Genomic DNA, 21077 nt, shown 5'->3' on the forward strand with positions numbered 1-21077 from the left:
TCAGAGGAATGAGGATGTCACAGGGCTGATCCTCAGGCATCAGGACCTTATTTCTCTCCTAGAAGGAAGGTCTTCAGCGGTGCCTCTGGGGATAAATACATTGGGGGTTTTTTAGTTTAAAGGGAATTCATGCAGCAAAAAGTTTTCTGGGGAAAGCTGTCTCTTGGGAGGACTCCCGCCTCAGGCGAGACTGCCCATTGTGAATAAAGTCCTCAAGAGAAAGTCCATCAATTGCTCATTTTTACTTTTTTCTTTAAATTCTCCTTGGAATGCCAGACGTTCGGGGCAAGGCCTGCCAAGAAAGTAACAGCATCATAATTTAATCATTTATTGTCTTAATATGTTACTGCATTTCTAACCAGGATGCAACTGTGACTCCGTATACTGCATTTGTTGGTTCCTTTGCTACCTGATTCCTCAGATGTGTATCTCTTCTCTTTGTTAAAGGAGCCAACTCTTTTCCACTGAAGTCTCCATTTAAGTTTGCTCTTTACTTAACCTTCACTGTGCCTACCTGAGCTGGTTTCATCTTCATCTGATTGCCTGGCCACTTTATTATGTTTTTTACTGCAGCTTAGTAGCCCCTTGAATTCTACTATAGTTCATGTAATTCTCATCATGTGGTTCAGCTCCCCGTGGAATTTTTTCTCCTGCCAGCAGCAGTTATTTACTTTCTCTTTCTGCATTTTTCATTGTCACTGAAACGCCACCTCTGACAATGTTCAACCTCCTCTAATCCCTTCAAAAAAAACCCCGCTGTCGGTTATTTATTTATTTACTTCCAACCTACTATAAACTTAAATAGCATTGCTATGTCCACAGAGTGCATGTTGGCACAGATGCCAAATTTGTTTCCCGTAGCTACGTGGCATGCTTTCATATTTTTCTGGAGAGTCAAGCAGAGAAAAAATTGTTTTCTTTTTGCCTTTACTTTCTTAATCACTGGAGAAGCCCCCAACAGACACAGCATGACGAGAGAGGATTTTTACCTGCTTTCTTAGCTGATAACTCAATATACTCACTTCTTAGTGCTTACACAAAAAGGTTTGGGGCGGATTTCAAGAATAGCAGGGAAAAACCTTTTGCTGCATCTGAAATGTTGTGAGACAATTTCATGTTGATAAGAGCTCTCTTTCTCTCTCATTAACTGATTGCTTCTCCTTATTTTAATGCACAGAGCTGTACCTGGGGACACAGCTATCTGGCTTTCAAACACTGATGATCAGGTGGAGATAGGGCTCCATTTTGTTCCTTGCTTTAGTGCCATGCTAACTAGACAGTGTCACATATCAGAGATCACAGAATCTTTTTTCTTGCTGATGTCCCCTACTAATACTACATCAGGTCCTCAGAAAAGGACTCTTCGAATGATAAAAACAGTTTGTAAGAAGGTTGTCCTGGTCTGCCTTCTTAGAGGTGGGTCAACAGGAGTTCATGAGAAGGTAGGCCTGGAAGGGCTCTCCTGGCTCCTCAAGTCAAATCACCTGTTATTATACACCTTTATGTCCCCTAATATCCTATTCATAAATTGAGTAAAATCCATCTTAGAACTAGTTAGGCTTTCTGCCTTTTCTACTCATGGTGAAACACGCTGCAAACCTTCAACCTGAATTATAAGAAGCTTAATTGCTACCCCAGTCTTATATGTACCTATTTATACACAATGGCCCTTCTGTTATCATTGTCTTTTATCTCTCCTTCCTTTTTGAGTTGTTTGCTCTCTTTGGAATTTAGCCCTGCATTATGTTTATTGAGGAGAATAATAAGCTCTTGGCATTTTCATTAATAGACTAATCAAACCACACTTCTCTCAAAAGAGGTATCTCCTACCGTGCTGGCTTCTCTGCTCCATGATGCTTGGGTTTAAATTAACCTCTCCAAACACAGCTGACTGGAGCTATCTGCAGTACTCCAGAGAACTGCTGACCAGAGCTCCTTTTCCCTGTGCTGTGCCTGATTCTCTCCTTCAGCTCATGGAAATACCAGTTCATTGGCTCAGCTCTTTCTTTTTCAGTTGCTTTCATATCTGGAGCTCCCAGATTATAGCTGCATCCCTGCCATTGGTCTCCAGTGCATGGTCTATTATTTCATACTATTTTACAATTATATTAGATATTACATTAAAAGGGGTAAAATTACCTGTACCAGGATTATTTGTATTTTTCTAGAGTTAAAAGAAAACTAAGCTTTTTTCCATTACTATTCTTGTAAGATGTATAGAAAGCAAGAACAGCATTGTTATTCAATTCTTAGACTTGATACAAGAACTATGTTGATAATCAATTCGATAACACTTGATGCTTGCCTAGTGCAAATTTCTGCAAAACCAAGATCGAGATCAAACCAAATGATCAAGATTCTTTGCCAAGAGAAGTTCACTTTAAAAATGGGACACCATTTATTGAAAAATAAATGTCATTCAGAACTTTCCTTTCACCCTGTTCAGTATACAATTGCACCTAGAATCACCTACCTGAAAGTGCATGTAAATGGCAGCACGAGTGTGCCGCCATATGTAACTGCCAGAACAAAGGTCTGCTAAATATACTGGAAGTGGTTTTGAAAATTGATGCCAATTCTTGGAATTTCAGGCACTTAAATACATTCAAAACCCTGATTAGATGAATGGAAATTTCACTCGAAAGGGCTGAGCATTCAGATATGCAATGGCTACATCTCGTCAGGAATCTAGGCCAAATTGCTTTTGAAAATCTCAGTAGGGTGCTTATTTGCATTTTTGGCACCAGAATACTTTTGAAAATATGGTGGTAAGGCTGCCATCCATCAAACACTTCAGCAGGTGCTGAGATTTTATGCAAGCACTTGGCTGAGTTTCCGTATTCACATGCTTAAAATTTACCATGTGCCTAGCTGCCTGGAGGATCAGAGACCACCTCTGCAGGTTTTAGTCCCTCAGGGTTATATATTTGAAAACCATGGATTTGCCTAGTCTGCAAACAAACCATAAGCTGACACACTGCATGGTTTCCTCAACCTCTCCACTGAAACTTTAAAAGCAATCCGTAAGAGTCAGGTAATATGTAACAGAGGGGATTATGGAAAAGCCATTTCCAAATGAGAAAATTGCATTCATGTTTGTTATCTGCTGTCTCCCCTTCACATATATTATGACTGCATATTTATTTTTCTAGTACTACTAGAGAGATTGTGGCAAGAAAGTCTTTTTTTTCCCCTCTATAAAGATTGTCAGCAGCATTATCTTAAAGGTGCTGGATGCCATATTGCTTATAGTATTACCAGCACAAATATATATGATGATAAGCCTCAAGGCATAGGACTCAAAGGATAAGTGTGTTTTCTGCGACTCTCCTCTAACCTACTTGCTTTTGCTGAGAAAACAGGACAATCTCTGCGCGTGTTCACGTGGGATAGAGAAGTTGCATTACGCCAGCCTCCTCGGCCGTTTGCAGAGAGTCGAGGAAGAGTCCCAAGTGATTAATCAAGCGATGGCTGAGCTAGCAACCATTCCCTACCTGCAGGACATCAGTCAGCAGGATGCCGAACTGGTAAGTATTTATTTCTAATACTTGTTTTGGCCTTTGGAGGCAGGGAGCCAGGGAGGGAAGGGCTGAGGCAGAGCACTGCACTGCAATTTGCTCTGGAAGTCATTTTTTGAATGTGTGGACCTGAAGTAGTTTTAAAATCCTACTGCAGTGCCTTGTCAGAGGAGGTGCTAATCACCTGCAAGGATGACTTTTATAGAACCAGCATGACTCATCTGGAGGCATATTTTTAAAACCTCTTCTTTTCCCCCAAACCTCCCCAAATCAGTCTGGGAAAATGATTGCAATTATTCAGATCATGCTACTTTAAGATATCTAACATCAGAAGCCACCTGCAGCAAAACAGGCCGAATCTAGTTAAATCTGAGCAGAAAGGGGAAAGGAGAGAAAAGATTTTCTTTCCTGGCTCCATCTACAACTTGCTCCCTGTCTCTGAATAAACCCCTCTACCTGCTATGCTTTTGTTTTCCCTTTGTAAAATGAGGGCAGTGATGCTAGCAGGGCTGCTGTAAGACTAGAGTCATTAATAGCTTGATGGTATATCAATAAGCTGCAATCAGAAAGTACCGTATGGTTATTCTTCTACAAGGCTCTCGGGTTTTCTGATGGGGGAGGGAGGGAGGGAGGGAGGGGGGGAGGGAGCTCACGTACATGCAAATTTTAAGCATTTCATTCTAGCAAAAAAAAAAGTCCCTCCAGAGTCCCTGCATTTAAATGCCGTCCAATTTTGATGATCCAACTTTGGTTCACTAAAAACTCTTGGTTTTCCCAAAGCTGGTCCCTTGACATTTGTTTGCAGTCCTGCAAAGCTCCTAAGCTCTGTAGAATTAAAGCTTCACAGCAGCTTGCTTTGGGGAAGACGAGCAGCGGCCTGCAACTGCAAGAGGTGGTTGCCAGACTTTGAAGTCTGGGCTCGAGATAAGGGGAAACGACATTGCAAAGAAACTGTGTTATTAAAAGACATTCTCCTTTTGATGCAAGTTTTCTAGTATTAAACTTCAGCAGGCCCACATTTCAAGGCTGACTAAAGGGTCCTGAGTTATTGGTACATATTTCAGTGATAGGTTTTTCTCCAGGGTACAATATTTTCAGTACATCGCACATTAGGCACAGGCTATTACACTGTTGCCTGTATCTTGCCATGTAGTAATCATAAGCCTGACCTCCCTGGAAAGCTTTTTGGGGGAGGCTCTAGGCCATCCAAGACAAAGGTCTACGGTCTCTTAGGGGTAGGACTGGGCAGAACAAGGGTCCGTGCTGAGAGATTTAAGTGACAGATTGTAAATCTTTCAACAAAACACATATGCTTCGTTTACTGAGCCCAAGATAAAAATGTTTTTTAAAAGAATAAAGGCAGAAAATCTCTACCAGCTACCCTGTCCAGAGCATTAAAATGTATTAATTCAGCATTCATTTATTTTTCTTTGTCCTGTCAGCCTGCTGTAAAATATATCTTTAGTCTCTGTGTGCAAATGGAGGCTCAAGATGCTTTGTAGCTAGAATATTTTAGTAAACTTCAGGCACCACAGCATTAAGGCACAAGACTGCAAGCAAGAATTTGCAGAGTGACTTCACCAGGGAGTGATTAATGGGCTTTACCTTTCCTGGTGGCACCAGCCCGCGTGGCACAGGCTCCTCTTATGCCAGTAGGGACCGTTTCCCTACCACATCGCAACTGCATCAAGCACAGAACGTTGCTGCCCATCGTTGGGTCTGCACGCCCAAACCACCCGGGGAGCGAGTGAAAGATCCTCACTTGCTCAGCCTACCTGTCATCCTCCTCATTTCACTGGGGTCCAGGCAGGATGAAACATTTGCAGGACTGGGCTGTACTGGTGTGATTCAGCGGCTCTCAATGGATGCTACAGAGGCAGCCCCGCCATGTCCATGGGGTCAGAATCGCAGCACCCATGCTGACTCCATGTGTTTCTCACTCTTCAGCAACATTTCTAAGAGATATATAAATTTTTCCATGAAGAAAACTGAGCTGGCCAAATTCTAATCTCACTTGTACTAATAAAAATTTAAAGTAATTCCTCTGAGGTCATTCTGACTTTACATTGGTAAAACTGAGATAAGACTTTATGATCAAGCAAGGCAGTTAAATCATGTGAGTTAGAAAATGCTAAAGGTTCCAAATGTTTATTATCACATACGGTATAAGTTGTATAAAGTTTAAAACACACTGAATTTATTAATAGTGCAATTTGCACTGATACAGCAAGGATCCCAAAGGCATTTCAGTTATAAACTCTTCTGTGTAAATGTCTTCCTATAACTAAATAAATAGAGTCCTAATCCATGGCACAGAGAACCTCAACTGAGACCTTTTTAGATCAGTATTTATTCATAGACCCTGGGAAAATAAAGATTTCAGTTAGGCTGAACAGTTGAATGTAAGTGGGGAAAAACCCTGAAGAAAATCTTTCCAAGGTTTATGATTTCAATGTCACCATATTTGTACATTATAAATCAAGATGAAAGCTTGTTAAAAAAGCAGAAATCTATTTCAGTTTAAAATCAAATGAGGACAAGAGATTTTTAAAAATGCAGCATTTTTCCTTGGAGGGGATTTTCCAAAAACGATCAGCTTTGGGAGAATTACTGTGGTCTGCCAGCTGCCCGCTCTTGTAGCATGCACGTTTTGTCTACCAATAGAGCTGGTGAAAAACTTTGGGTGATAAAAATTAAAACCAGAGCACACGCTGGGCACTTTTCACTGGCATGTATCAATATCAGTGAAACATTAATTGGAAAGGTTTCTTGTTTTAACTTCTTGCTCAAAGCAGTGAAATCTCGCGCCTGGTTGGGCTGTCGGAGCGGCCCCTTAGGGGTGACAGACTGATGTCCTGGTCCCTGCCTTGGTGGGTGCTGTTCGACCCGTTCTTCAGAGAGAATCACTCCAAGAAAAGCGATGGAGAAATCCTCCCCTTCCCCTGACCGGTTCATCCTCTACCTGGTTTGACACAGGATCTGTGCTTTGTCCATTCTGCCCTTAATACCCTTAATCTCTGGGCTGTGTCTATTCTGGATTCATAGAAGGAGATTATCTGTCATATAAAAGTATTGTGACGGAAAATTTCTGACAGGTTCTTGACTCAGAGGCAGAAATTCGCAGTTTTGTTTTTCATGAATACTGATGCATGACTTAAAAAAAAAAAGTTTTCATCAAATGTTTGGCCCAATAAGATCAAACTTAATGGCTGCACAAGCACAGAGAAAGCAGGCTGGAACCAACCATAGCAAATTTATTTAGAGATTCACAAGAAGATTCCTGCATCCTTTATCCAGTTTTGGGACACAGACAAAGAATTTTAACTTCAAAAACCTGAATGCGAAGGTAAACTTGAGGAAATACAGATCTGCTCCTTGAATCTCAAGGCAGCATTTTTATAGCTTGCGCAGATGACCCTAAACACTGATGTTTCATCATCTTATGTACTCATATTAGACTGCTGCCCATCTAGGTACAGAAAGAAGAGACATTTTCTCTATGAATGCTTACACTTATATTGTCCAATTACTTGTAATGAGTAACAAATTTGGGAAGAGACACCAAGAACCATTGGTTGGGTTCACTTTAACCAGCTGAACACTTTGGAATAGACCTAATAGAGCACAGCAATATCACAGGTATTAAATACAAGTTTCTCCCAGTTTGTTCCTAAACACTGATGCTAATGGCTGCTCACGGGAGGACACCCTGGATCCAACCCTTGTCTCTCTGTTACAGAATTAAGAGCAACTAAACATTTTCAAGTGTTTGGGAAGGGTGCAGGGTGAGGCAATGCTATGACTAACCTGGAAGGGTACTGGAGTGAGGCAATACTACAGCTAACCTGAATTTTAGCCTTCTCTCTAACACTAAGGACTGATTAGCAAGTATTTTCCTACAGCTTCTTTTTATAGTTTACACTAGAAATTGTCAGCCTTGGTTTTATGCTCTGTTATGCTGAATGATGGGGAGAAGGGAGGGTTTGCCAAAGAAAAAGGATAGTAAAAGCAGGGAAAATGAGCTAGATACTTCCAGCTACAGTAAAAGCATCTCAGCTTTAGTGTTGTCCTCTTGTGAGGTTTTACATGCTGCTTTAAATTATGATACATTAGCCTTGGGAGAAAATACTAAAAAGCATTCATGTACGACACCGAATATCCCAGACAGCTGAAGAATGAAATATGGAGCCTTTATTCTTTACAACCCAAGTCTTCCTTTACTAAGTATAAACATTTACTGCATTAAAACGTATAGGCTTAAATACAAATTTTCCAGAGGATTTTTCCCCATTGTTAAGTATTTTATATCCACAGTAATACAGTGTAATGGCTGAAGCAAAGATGAGGTGCAGTGCTCATTGTGTGAAAGATGAGTAATAAAATCATCAGCGTACAAATGATTTTTTAATTAGGTTTTAATCTGTGTATTTAGAAAAGTTATTTCTGTGTGAATTCCACACTGATAATTTTTATCTTGGTGCCACAGCTGCAGTCGCTAATGGCAGATGCCATGGACACCCTTGAAGGAAGAAGAAGTGAAAAAGGACGTGTGTGGAATAAAATTCAGAAGGTAAAAACCTGCAGCAAAGGGCAGGAGAGTATATTGTTCCTTGGGGAGTAGCTGTCCACCTGAGTCGTATCTGTTCAAAAGGTAGAAAAGAAAGTAGGTGCCATTTGAAACCTGCCTGCCTGCCTTGAACTCTGTTAGTGCTCAGGCACTAACCACAAATACGTATTTATTATTTGCTTTAGCCCCTATGGTTGATCTTTGTCCATGTTAATAGTCTCATGTGGTTATCTAATGCAAAAAAAAAAACCCCAAACCCTGAATAGCTTATTTTTGGCTGATAATTATACTTCTCTTCCATCTTTGTCATATGGAGTAGTGTGCTAATTGAGTGGGGAGGGGAGTTGTTAGGCAATAAAATTCAGTCCAACAAATTAGGTCCCTTAGTGGAGCTCAAATGAGGCTTTGGTGATGTGAGAGGTGAAAGACATGTAAATGCCTTTCTGGAGTCTCTGCACAGCAACCGGTCAATTTAATTCTTAAAGGATTTGTGAAATGCAAGGAGTCTTGTGTTGGTTCTCTGTACAGATGAATCTGACCCGACGTAATGAATAATAGGTTGGGATGGGATGTAATAGGAGTGTCTTACATTTTTACAAAGTCTTTCAAACCAGAGCAAATCACAGCTCTGGGCATTCAACACCATCGACACTCAGCCACTTCTGAGGAAAAGGATAGCAACGCATCACCAGGAAGGGAAAATGTTACTAATGGTTCAAAGCATTGGTCTTACCCTATGTCAGACCCGTCAGATCCCAGACGGACGCATGCTCGCTCTGGCTTGCGGCTGCAGTGGGAAGCTGGAGAACAGAGGGTTTGAATTTCTGCACTGGCGGGACTTGAAATTGTCCTTTGGGATTTAGGGTTTACAGACAGGTCTGAGGGAAGATACTGAAAACCCAAACCCTGGCTGCACTGAGTCAGTGTAACCAGGATAAGCAAATAAGACAGAGATGTCTGAAAGAAATCACAGGGGTGGAGGGTCTTGGTATTTTCAGAGTCTATATTTCCAAGTGATTTGAATGAAAATTTCAGAAGGCATCTCCTCTGAGAGAAAATCTGAGTAGGTGTATTGCCTCAGTTAGCTGTCAGATCAGTGGCTCTTAATAAAGTTTTCCAAGTACAGAATGTTTTCAGAAAGTAACCGAAACCTAAATGCCCAAAATTATAGACAGACTGGGTTTGACCTCCTTCAAACACTCGTGAGGCAAAACAAAGGATAAATATTCATACCGCTTTTATGTTGTGCAGGATAGTCTCTAAATTTCTCACACCTGCCTACAGATTGTATGAGAATCTTTTGCAACACAAATGCTATGTATGATATGAATTATATATATTTATACAATTACATACATATTTCCTGCCGTATATAGTAAACATTGATAATTAGATGAATGCAAAGAGTCAATGATATATTTACAAATAGCCTATTCCCTGTACTTCTCTAGCACTTATCCTTCCCATTTTCAGACAATAGACTTAAATATCAAAGACAGTTTTCCAAAGTTTTTCCAAAAGTCAGGATTTTAATCCACAGTTAGGTGTTTGAATAACCAGCCCGATTTTTACAACTCTGAATGACCACAGTTCAGAGGCTGTTGAGAAAGCATCGTGGCTGAAAGCTAGACCAAGTACACAGATATCTAAATATTTATTAAAGGCTCATTAAAAGTTTGTTGGTGGTACCAAAAAGATTCCCACATATTTCAACAGACAGTGGCTAATGTTTCATTGTAAATTCAGTAAAACAAAGGATTTTCTTTTGGTGTATTCATATGTATGTGTGTACATCCTTTATATTTCTCTGGATACTTTTACTTTCAGTATAATCTTAACGGGAATCAAGCTAACATTTAAAAATGGATTGGTATACCATATTATGCCACATGAATCTGTGCATAATTCAATATTCAGGAATAAAATTTACTGAATCCCTGAAAATCTGCTCTCTGCCATTTTAAAATTTGGTGCTTCAAAATTTGTTTGCATTCTGAACATAGTTTTGCATTTCATTTTTGACAACTCAGATAACTATTTGATTTGAGGCATCTTGTTCCAAGCGGAACTCAGTGTTTGTTTCATAATACAAAAATATTTTTCTATATTACAAAGAAATGAAAAGCATCATGAAATATTTCTTTTCTACTTTACTTTTTTCCAAAATTTAATTTCAGCATATTCAGCATGTTCTTAGGAAAAAATTCTCTTTAAATAGAGGAGACAGGAAAACACTCAGGGAGCTTGGGGGTTTTTTTGTTGGATTTTTTTGTTGGTTTGTGTTTGTTTGTTTTTTTAAATCAGCTCTAATTAAGAATGTTACGCTATGTTAAAGAACTCTAACACGTTACTAAGAAGGAGGATTAAATCTGATGATTAAAAATTCATGTGGTGTGGATTACCGCATGTCACCTGTGCTAGAACCATTTCGAAAAGTTCAGTATTTCTCAGTTCACTCATCACATGACGCTGACTGTAGGAGCCTACAAAGAACCTTCACACAGATCTAGTTACAAGGTAGTTATTTGTATTTTTGCTATTGAATTGATTTACATATATTGGAAAGCGAAAAAGAACATAAAGGAGTTTATACAATCAGCTATAAACGCAGAACTCTGGCAAGCTGAACAGCTACGCTACCACCAAGGAAGTTTGGCTTTTGCAATAGAAACAGCTGTTGCACCTAATGAAAGCACTCAAAATTTTTCTCTAATGCAGCAGAATTATAGCAGTGCCTGTCTTCCAAATGGTTAAAGGGTCTGTCAGAATTGCCATTACAAACCACTGTTTTCAGAGTTTTATATTCTAGAGTCAGCCATAAAAAATTCATTCAGGCTGAAATCTGACATAGAAGGGCACAAAGCCTGACACCCAAACACTTTTCCTTTTGTCACAGTGGAGGGCTTATCAAATTAGTTTGAAATTAATCTGGGCAATTTTGAATTTACAGGACTGACAAAGTAGTATATATATGCGTAGCTTCAAGTGTTTTGAGTGCTGCGCTGCTCATCCAATTCACGGACAAATTTATGTTTTTAAGCGAACTAATTTATCAAATGGGCTAATTTTTGGAAGCTTTAAATACAAAGAAATGAAAAATTACCTTGTAATTACCTGGAGAAAAGAGAACATCACTGCACAGAAGATGCCTTTCTCAGTATTACCAGGCTGCGGCTCTCCAGCCACAAGGAGAGCTGACCCAAGAGAGCCTAGAGTACCTTGAGAGACTAAGAAACATCCTCCTATAGAGGCTTTACTCACATATTAGATATCCCTGAAGAATGCCTTGGAGGCAGGAAAAATGGGTCAGGTCAGTCTCCCAAAATCCCTATTCTCCAGGATTTTACCGACACTTTTCCTTGCAGTCCCCTGGATAAAATGTGAGCTTTGTATTAGCGATTTGGGGAAACAGACACCTGGGTCTAAGACCTTTCAAGCAGTTAACAGAGGGACTGAGTCCCAGTCTACTTCAGGAACATGGGCATTCCCAAAAAAATTTGTACCGCCTTCCTTCTTTTTATAGTTGTCAGAAATTCCCAAACTGAACTTGCTGGTGGCCAGACTGCTGGGCTTACAGAGGATTCAAGGCACCATACTAGGGCTTAGGAATTTTTTTTTAAGTTACTGGCTCTGTCCGAATTGTGTTATAGGTTGAGTTGCGAAGGTACTTAAATATCGCACCGTCTCATTGCATGAGAATGGACTTCTCTGAAGCCACCCTTAGGAATGGAAAGCCCACCTAATGTAGTCAATAGGAAACGTTATGGGAAAGAGCATCAGACCCTCTCTTTTACAGAGGCTTAAGTCTTCCCCAGTGAACAGAGGTAGAAATGTATTTGTGCTTACTGGATTTTAAAGTGTAAATTCTCTTCTTAATTCAAATTACATTTGAGTTTATTATTTTAACAAGATTGATTCAGCCCAGTTGTTTAAGCAATGACCTCAGATGCACAAGGCTCAGCAGCAATGAACAGGAAACTTCCAAGAGAGATTGAGGAGAACTAATCTGATAAATCAGCTCGGTCCCACAAAACTCGGTCCAGCCACTGGGACTTAAGCAGATGGGGACACCACCATAATAGCCAAGTCTGGCCATTATTGACTAGCTTCTTTGCTGACAGAGTTACATACAGTGTAAGTGACATCTGACATGCACATGAATGCTGGGACCAGCAGTAAAGCTTGGCCCTGAGTAACTCAAGGAACCAGGTCTCTGCATGGCCGTTGCAGGACTTCACAGCAGCTACAGACAGGCAGAGGGGTTTAGAGTATCTCAGATACACAAAACGGCAGGAAGGCTCTCCCTTTCCTCTATAGGGCCTTTGCTTCTCTGCAGTCTTGCAAGAGAAAAAATAAAGAAATAAAAAGAGATTACTTTCCTATCTCATAAGAATAAATTCATTAATAAAGCCTAACAATATTGTTACAGTGAGAGGCATTTCATTAAATAAATAGATACTTTAGAGCCTATCAACCAGAAACTTTTGACATCCAAAGAGAAGAGAGCCATGTAAGTGCGAGTGCCAGTATGGCTCTGCTTCCCCTATGAAGATAATAATGTAGTTCTACTTCTCTCCTCCATTTAGCCCCTAGGCTTTCATAGCAGTTTCACAGGATCCTCTTAACATCATTTGAACAGCCAAAGGAGAGACAGGAGTTGGCAAATAAACACTTCCCTACACTTCCACGTGAGACACTTCATAAAACCTTCACATCTGAGTTTACCTCAAGGGCATCACATACTTTGCAATTTAGATAAGTTATTATGCCCATCATTTGCTGAGCTCAGTGGAATGCCTGTTTCATAAATCTGAAAGCAGAGCAAACATGGATGAGTGAATAAAAGAACAGATGTAACTTACATAAGGATAAGTATATAACAAAAGCTGCACTAATATATGTGAATATGAAATGAAGAAGTAAAATTAGCCTAACATATTATATAAATCTTTTAGCCAGGCACACAGATTTTCAGTACTTGACCTCTGCTTCCTACATCTCTGCCTTCTGCAACAGCAGGGGAACACTATCTGATGAACTGTGCTCTTCCACTGACATTATCTCTTAATTGAAAATCAAGCCATGGAAAAGGGCCATAGACTTGCTAGGCTTTCGGTCAGCCAGAGGAGCAAGGAGGGAGATTCATAGTATGTTGATGGAAAGTGGACGTGTTGCTGAATAGTATTGTGCTGGCTACTACGACAGTTATTTGATGTATATGACTTTGTAATGTCTTGTAAAGTCGTCCAAGCCCATGCCACAGCCACCGGGAACTGCGCTTGTTCTCAGAGCATGCAGGCTTCAAAGGTTGTTGCGTTTTGGTGCACTCTCTTGACTCAAACTTGGCTATTCCTGAATTAATAGAAGGAAACTGGTTCCTGGTTTGTTCTCTTCTTGGGGCTGTGATGCAGCCACGTGTTTCATGAACGCATGGACCCATCGTGAAAAGGGAAAGCAAAGGATGGGAAAGGATAGGAAAAGCACATTTTCTGGAACAGGAGTGGAATGCGTAATGAAGTCAGAAAAGTGCAAATGCGAAAGGAAAATAATGTTAGTGGCACTGATTCAGGTAGACTGAGAGTGAAGGAAACTAAGAGCAGAGCAACCAGGTAGAAATGCAAAAATTTTTGTTAGAGTCTACCAAAGATTGGCTTCATGCTAAGATTAGAGAAAACACATTAAGACATTCTGGAAGGGATTAACTCGGAATCAGCGACAGCCTCGAGAGGGACAAGAAGTACCTGTGGCAGAGGTTTCTAACCTGGCACTGAGTGAAGTTTTCAGACCAGGCAGAGGAAGTTAGGAGAGTACGTGAGCAGAGAGTGAGATCTGGCCCATTGAATCTGAGGTGATACAAAAGAAATGTAGGCAACCAAAGACTCCCATCAATAAATTCAGCCACACTGTAGGGACAATAAAAGCGTGACAGCATTCACGGAGCTCTTTGTGTAAGAGAGAGGTGACAATGGGATTTCAGCAGTTATCAATACTCCTGGTCCCTAAAATCAATGGCTGCTCTTGTGAGTCTCTGGTTCTTTGTGTCTTGCATACAAGAGAAGAAAAGACGCCCCAGCAAGATGCCTGCGTGGCCCTCAGCTACACCGGAAGAAGCAATTGCATCCTGCCTGTTTCCCGCCCTCCAGACACCCGTATCTAATATAAAGCTGAGCTATTTAGTGACCACACGCTAAACAGCTATACCTCCTGATCACAGCTAGACCAGCATTGCAATATAAAAACAGAGGCTGTGACTACTAAGAAACAGTGAGCTTTCAGGCATACAAGGTTTTATTCAAGGCTGAAGCAGGCGCGGGAGGTTTCAAGTTTGCTGTTCCACACCAGAAGGAAAGTTTCTGTACATAAAAGCATGTTTTTTTCCAGCTAAATCAGTTGGTCTAATAACAGATCTCATCTATACCCGTAATGCTTAGGCCATCACAGCTACAACAAAACACTGCTAATGCTATTGGGAAGGAGTGTTTTGTGATGAGAAAAGCTTTGGTCTATTCCACCGAGCTATAGGGTGTGATAAGTCACTGGAATAATTTTAAATAGCAGCAAATCTAGCAACTGAGCAGTAAATGTCCTAAACATTGGAATAATGTAGCTGGTTGTAGCTGCCTGGCAGTTAAATCACAGGCAATTCTGGGCATTAGCAATCCCCACGTAAGGATTTAGATAAACATTTCCCCAGCCCTTGCTAATCATGCTGTCAGTTATAAATGAGCAGTCTGCTTACCTGCTGCCCTCTACCAGAGGTCTCCAGCCTGATAAACACTTGCTACCAGGTATTGTTACTGCTGTGAAAAATAGCATGAGTCAACAAGCCTGCTCATAGTAAACACTGGGCTGGACAGTGATTTCAGCAGAGCTTATAAAATACCAAAGGGCCGTCTGAGTTGTAAGGTAGTTAATAAGTGTAATTAGTTACCAGCATCAATATTATTTTTATTCAGTTCCTCATCAACAAACACTCTTTCCTCCATCTGCTTTTAGCATTGGAGCTTTGCTAGCGTGCTAAGAACCTACTGGCAAACACTGGTTTTCCATTGTTTCACTGAACTCATTCCTTTACGATGGAGATGCGCAACAGAGGTGTCTGTCAGACTTCTTTCTTTAAAGAAAGGCAGTGCATACAAACGAGGCATGCGAAAATACAGAAATGGAGCATGAGGGACAACATATTTATCTTTGGCATCGGCATCTGAAGCCATGAACGTTTCTAGAATCAGGTCCGAGGCAGGAGTTGTGCAGTCAGTTGGGTTACATTGCCAAACAAATGTAGGGAAGTGACTTTGGCCTGCCCATGGCAGTTCAGATCATGCGCTGCTGTGCAAACCCACTCCCTTCCAAAAGCAACCATAGCAGCTGAAGTCTGCTTCACTTAACACACAAACAGTAAAACTATGATTTTTTTTTTCCAGATGTGGAGCAACCTTTGTTTTAACTGACCTTAATGGAAGGTACAGATTGGGGTTTCATTTTTATTAAATTATCAGTAGCTTTTCTCAAGCAAATGCTCAGCTTTTCCTCACGTTCTATACAGCCATCCCTACTTACTCGTAGGCCCTTCAAGTACTGTTCCTTTGGTTATATTCGCTCCAAAGAGTGCTTTAGCAAGTAGCTCTGGGAGACAAAGGAAAATGTTGAGAGGTACTTCATGTTTAAAGGCAGCTCATTTGCCTTATATTACTACTAGCTCCCAAGTAATGAAAATAGATTCTGTATCCCAGAAGATCCTTTTTGCCATTACACGTTATTTATAGCTCCTGCATACGTTGTCAAAAGCACCTGTTTCTTATTTGAGTGACTCCCCCGATTGGTATTGGGATTTAGGAAGTTCGGATGTTTAGGCATTATAGAGAATGCATACACATGCATCCATGCGAGACATACTTTTATGATTTTACAGTTTAGAGAGTCTGCTTGCTGCTTATCCATCCAATTTTTTTTCTAAACAAAGTTATTTTCCCACAGGAGTTTGTCCTTGTGGGATCCTGGCTCTTTCTCATTTCATTCTAAACCCTTTAGCAGGTACTATAACTGATATTTTGCCTTGGTATTCAAATTCACATTGATCTTTTAAAAGACGTGTGCTTTCAAGTTAGCTTGTGACGAGAATAGCTCCCCCATTTTTGGATAAGCCACGAAGCTTCCTTTGGACAGTCAGTAAGCCATCGAACACGGACATCTGTTCCTTGGAACGGCCCCCTTGCAGCAAAGGTTGACAAGTTTCATGACATCTGTGGCCCATCAGGACTTGGACAAAACCGCGCTGAATGATGGATAGCATCGCAGTGTTCCCTCATCATAGTTGGTACATATCACGTAATTAGGAACCATATGTGGGATGTCTTATCCCGATGAGTGCGTGCATAGGAAGGGCAAAGAATATACTTGCATTGTGGTATTTCAGGGCAAAAGCAGATGCATCCAGGCAAGTTCAGAAGTGATTGATAGGGCATTACTAGAAATGCAGTAAGTTTTTCAGAAAAGGAGATGTGAGCTTCCCATAAAGCCCGACTTGGAAGAGGAGGTTGGTCTAGATGACCTCCAGAGGTCTCTTACACTGAAATCTTTCGATGATTGTAATTCAGCTGCAGCCAGCAAGTGCTGCTTACATATCCCTCCACACCACAAGCGAATCAATCAGGGTGGCATCCAGAGAGCAGGGCTGAACGCTCACAGCAGCAAGTCTCTCCCCTTTATCCATCACCGGACAACATGTGCAGAAGGGCAGGATTAGAAATATTTTTATATGCTCCAAACAAGGCCTGTATTGTTCCTTATCTTTGTGTAGATCTATATAATGTCATTTTCAAAAGCTCCTGTAGGTCCGAATCAAATCCTAAGCCAAAGGGAAACCACATATTGCCTCACTTGATTAGACCCTCTGCAGTTCATCCCTCCAGCTAATCCTCTTGCATTGCCTGTTACCCAGAGCTCTGCGTTTTCATTGCAGACATAAACTGCATTAGATAAGTGTACCAAAAACATGAGTATTTACAGATTGCCCAACCTTAGAGAACGATTAAAACCATTTCTGTTAAGAACGAGCCGATCACCTCAGTATTTGCATGGACCACAGAGCATTTTCTTCTCCCAGCAAACTCAGAACTAGAATTCAGAGCAGACTAATTGACTTATAGTCCATCCAGGTACTTCTGGTGCACTAATTATGCTTTTCACCTTCTCGCTCCATGTCAGAATAAAAATGCCTTGATGTGCGGCACTGAGGAAATGCAGACACAGCCTCACTCGTACAACCCTGGGCCAGGGCTGTAGACATTGATCCAAAGTAGAAATGCTGCCACTGCACTGCTGGGAGTAACTGGTGGGGCAAACACTCAGGATATCTTGAAACTAATATGTCATAGCAGCAGAGGATTAAAAATAAGTTGAAGCCCAGTTTGTCTTCATAAGTTCTCAGGTCACTAGGCACTTGAGAAAAAGACCATAAAGATGCTGTATAGCTGGATAGATGGGGAGAAGTGTCATTTCACATGTTCAGGACAGTATTTAAGAGACTTCACTCCAAGGGTGTCAAGCAGCAAGTTCAGCTACCGAGAGCTGAGCGCAGCCCCTGCAGATGGGATGCGATGCTGCTGACCAGCTCCAAAGCCCAGGCTGTGGCCCGCACGGACACTATGTGGATCAGGGGATTAGAGGTGGGGAAACATGATCCAAGTACAAATAGTGCAAAGGACTGACCCAACGTTGTTGATCTCTGTGCAGGTTGGGATCGGGCCCGAAATGAGCCTCGTGTGAATCACTGGCAACACCAGCAGCAAATGTTCTGCTGTGAACCAAGTCCTGCAGAGCTCTTCACTTGGGCTTCAGTACTGCTTCAGCCTATGTAGTAGCTGCAGGGTTCAGCTATATAACCCTGGGACTCAGTCTCAGCATCAGTCTGTAGCCAGCTATTGCTCTGCTTGGGAATAAGTCACAAGTCTTTTCCAAAATCCATTTCCCTACAACAGCTGTTGCTCTAACACTGATCACGTCTGGGCTGGCTACAAACGATGGCCTTCTACCTGCTCCCATCCACATGGATTCTTATTTAAACAGTTGGGGGGGGGGGGGGGGGCAGAAAGAAGTGAAGCTATTGATTTAAAAAATTTGCATTTCCCAATGAGAGCCTTGAAGGTGGCTCACCGCAGTCAGACAGCAGAAGAGCGGGCACAGGGAGGTTTTAAATCAAGGCAAAAAGGCAGAACATAATGCTTCCAATTTACTTTCTTAAAATGAAATGTACAAGCTAAAAAGCCATGAATAAGCACTACTGAACACTGCAGCCACCGAAAAGAGATTTTTAAGCCATTCCCTCCCTGCTCCTTTATCTTGTCAAGAGACTGTATTTTCATTGTGTTCGTATGGTAATTTAAATCATGCTAGGGCTCAGAGCATACAGTGTAATTGTAAGTCGGCAAGGGTTTGAATGCCATCACTGCTGTGCAAATAACATCATCAGCTCATCAGCTGTGTCAGTAACATTGCAATTATGTAAGCAACTATTATTTCCACCCCTGATATGCCATATTAGAACTTATTTTGGGGGCTGGAGCTGACAGGTACTCCATAAATATGAAAAGCACACAACAGCAGCCAAGCCATGGTTTGAGGTAGGAACATCATTCCACTGGGGCTTTCTGGTGGCATCACCAGCAGTGCAGGCACCGCTGGATGGCCCTGAAGGAGCTGCTGTAAAAATTGTTGCTTTTCTGGTGCCCCCTTTGCCCTCACCCCACACCCTACCCACCACCTAGGACCTGTTTCCCTTCCTCTTACCACCCTTCGTGCTCACCCAAATGCAAGCACGACCCCCAAAATAGAAAAGATTACTTTTAACTGCAGAAGAAAGTTACGCGGACTTTTTAATTTGGTCTGTTGCAGAAGTCTTGGGGGTTTGGTGGTTGATTTTAATATGGCTAAGCCCCTAGACTGGAGCTTGGCACTAAGTGATTAGCCTTTCTGAGACTTCCCGTGTGCTTTTGGCCAGATCAATGATTTCCTAAGCTTTTATTTCAGCTTCTTAAAAATGAGGCTAGCATAATGATTCCTTTCTCTAATCCTCCGCATGTTTATATGGTGAGCACGTCACCAGAGAGCCAGCCCGTGAGGCTGTCTTCAGAGAGTCCCAACCTCCCCGTGCTCCTGTTGCAACAGATCTCTTGGCAACAGAGGAGCAAAAGCCCACAAGCAAGTGCCCATCAAGGTGCACCAGCGCGGCAGAAAACTCTTTTCCATGGCATCATGCACGGTGCTACACAAAGCCGATCCGCTGAAAATGTCACCCCTGCAAGCTTCGTGGAGGCAGAGCTCCTCTCCCAAACACGTTCCCTGTGCCCTCGGCACCCCAGGGAGGCAGATGTAATTGTCCATAAACTTTTCTGCTTGCCTCGTTTTCTCTCTCTCACGCACGCGCACCCCTCATCAGCACAAACCATGGCCAGAGTGCAAGGCACGGCTTCAAGTTCAGGGCTGAGGAGCATTTTAGCAACAGCTCAATATATGAATAAATACAATGGGAAGCCACGCTCAGATTAATTCACAGGCAGCTGTTCTGTGTTGTGCCTAAAGAAGTGATGCTCCACTGAATGCATGTCAGGATGATAGATTTGGACTCTTTTTTTTTTTTTTTAAAAAGATTTCAGCTTAAAATGCAATTGGAAGATTGATTCTTTAGATCTTCACATTATATAGGGTCTAGGTCTTGAGTATAACTCAGTGTGAAGGGAGATCATTCTCATCTTCACCCTACAGAAACGCTGCATATCGCAAAAGCTGACAAAGGGTATGAATAAAGGTAAGGTATGGGGAGAGATAGCCATAAAATTATGAATGCCTGGTATTTACACAATACCGGTACACAGTACTATTAATCTATATTTTTGGTTGTTTTGAAATCACCCCTGCAAGGAAGACCTGTCTATCTGAATGTACTCTTTATTAGAATAATTACATTTTTATTTTGGGGGGACACTGAGGTCATCTGTTCTTTTACTGTATTTTCTAGTGTATTATATTCATGGAAAAACATATTTATTCAGAACTTCATTTTGATTTAATAGAAAAATGGTTCTTGCCACAGCAATGTGGAATACTCATTTTTCTCCATGTGTTGATTTTTGGCATATAAATGCCAGAAGCCTCTGTTCTCTTTCCTTATCAAGAAAAACTTGCCTGAGATTAATTTCCTCATCATCCCTTCCTTTTAAAGTGGCTGTTTTTCAATGCCATTTAAAGGCAGAGTTGTGATAAATTCCTGTTTTCAGTGTACAGATTTCAATGAAAGAGTCTATTGCACAGCAGTGAAGTAATTGAATCCAAATAGAAAGGGACAAAAAAAAAAATAAATTATGAAATCAGGTACCGCTATTCCAGCCAATTGTATGAGAGGTGCCTTCATGTATTTTTCTTTCTAATGACAATTAGTTTTGAAATAAACTAACTGCAAAAGCTTTTAAAGTTTTTATAGAGAGGAAGGGACAAGCTTCTGACACCGTTTCTTTGTAATTGCAGATTGGACTAATTGAAGACTACTTATACCAAGCAGAAGACAATTACTTAAAGAACAAAAGACTGAGAACAGCTAGGACGGAAAAACTGAAGAGGACTCAAAGTATACAGTGACATTAGAGACTAGGAAATACAAAACTGTCCCTTACCAGCCCTAAAGACATGGCCACACAGTGAACAAGAAAATTAACACTGTAGATATTAGATAGGTCAACAAAAGCCACCTTTCCACTTAATGAGCCTTCCCCTCATTACGGGGTATCTTTAGCAAGACACTCCTGCACTTCATTAGTCCTAACTGGCTGGAATAAATGTCTGTGAAAGGCTTATTTTAAATTATTGTCTTTATTTAAATAGTAACACCCAGCCAAAAAGGGGCCTGTATTTTCTGCTCTGAGAATATTCTGCATCCAAACTCTATAAAATCCCGCTGGCTTGATTATCGCCCAAGAAGCACTGAAAACAGGGATACC

The 21077-nt window shown here is 41.2% G+C and overlaps 1 protein-coding gene across 1 annotated transcript in view; it reads left to right on the plus strand.

Moving 5' to 3' along the window:
* Positions 1-20718, plus strand: part of SPATA16 (spermatogenesis associated 16) — a 98055-nt gene extending 77337 nt beyond the window's left edge. The window contains 3 exon segments of the mRNA XM_050902674.1: positions 3363-3527; positions 8005-8088; positions 20608-20718. Coding sequence (XP_050758631.1) covers positions 3363-3527; positions 8005-8088; positions 20608-20718 — 360 coding nt within the window.
* Positions 20719-21077: the final 359 nt, after the last annotated feature.

This window comes from Gymnogyps californianus, chromosome 10 (assembly GCF_018139145.2).
Source record: "Gymnogyps californianus isolate 813 chromosome 10, ASM1813914v2, whole genome shotgun sequence".
Classification (NCBI taxonomy): domain Eukaryota; kingdom Metazoa; phylum Chordata; class Aves; order Accipitriformes; family Cathartidae; genus Gymnogyps; species Gymnogyps californianus.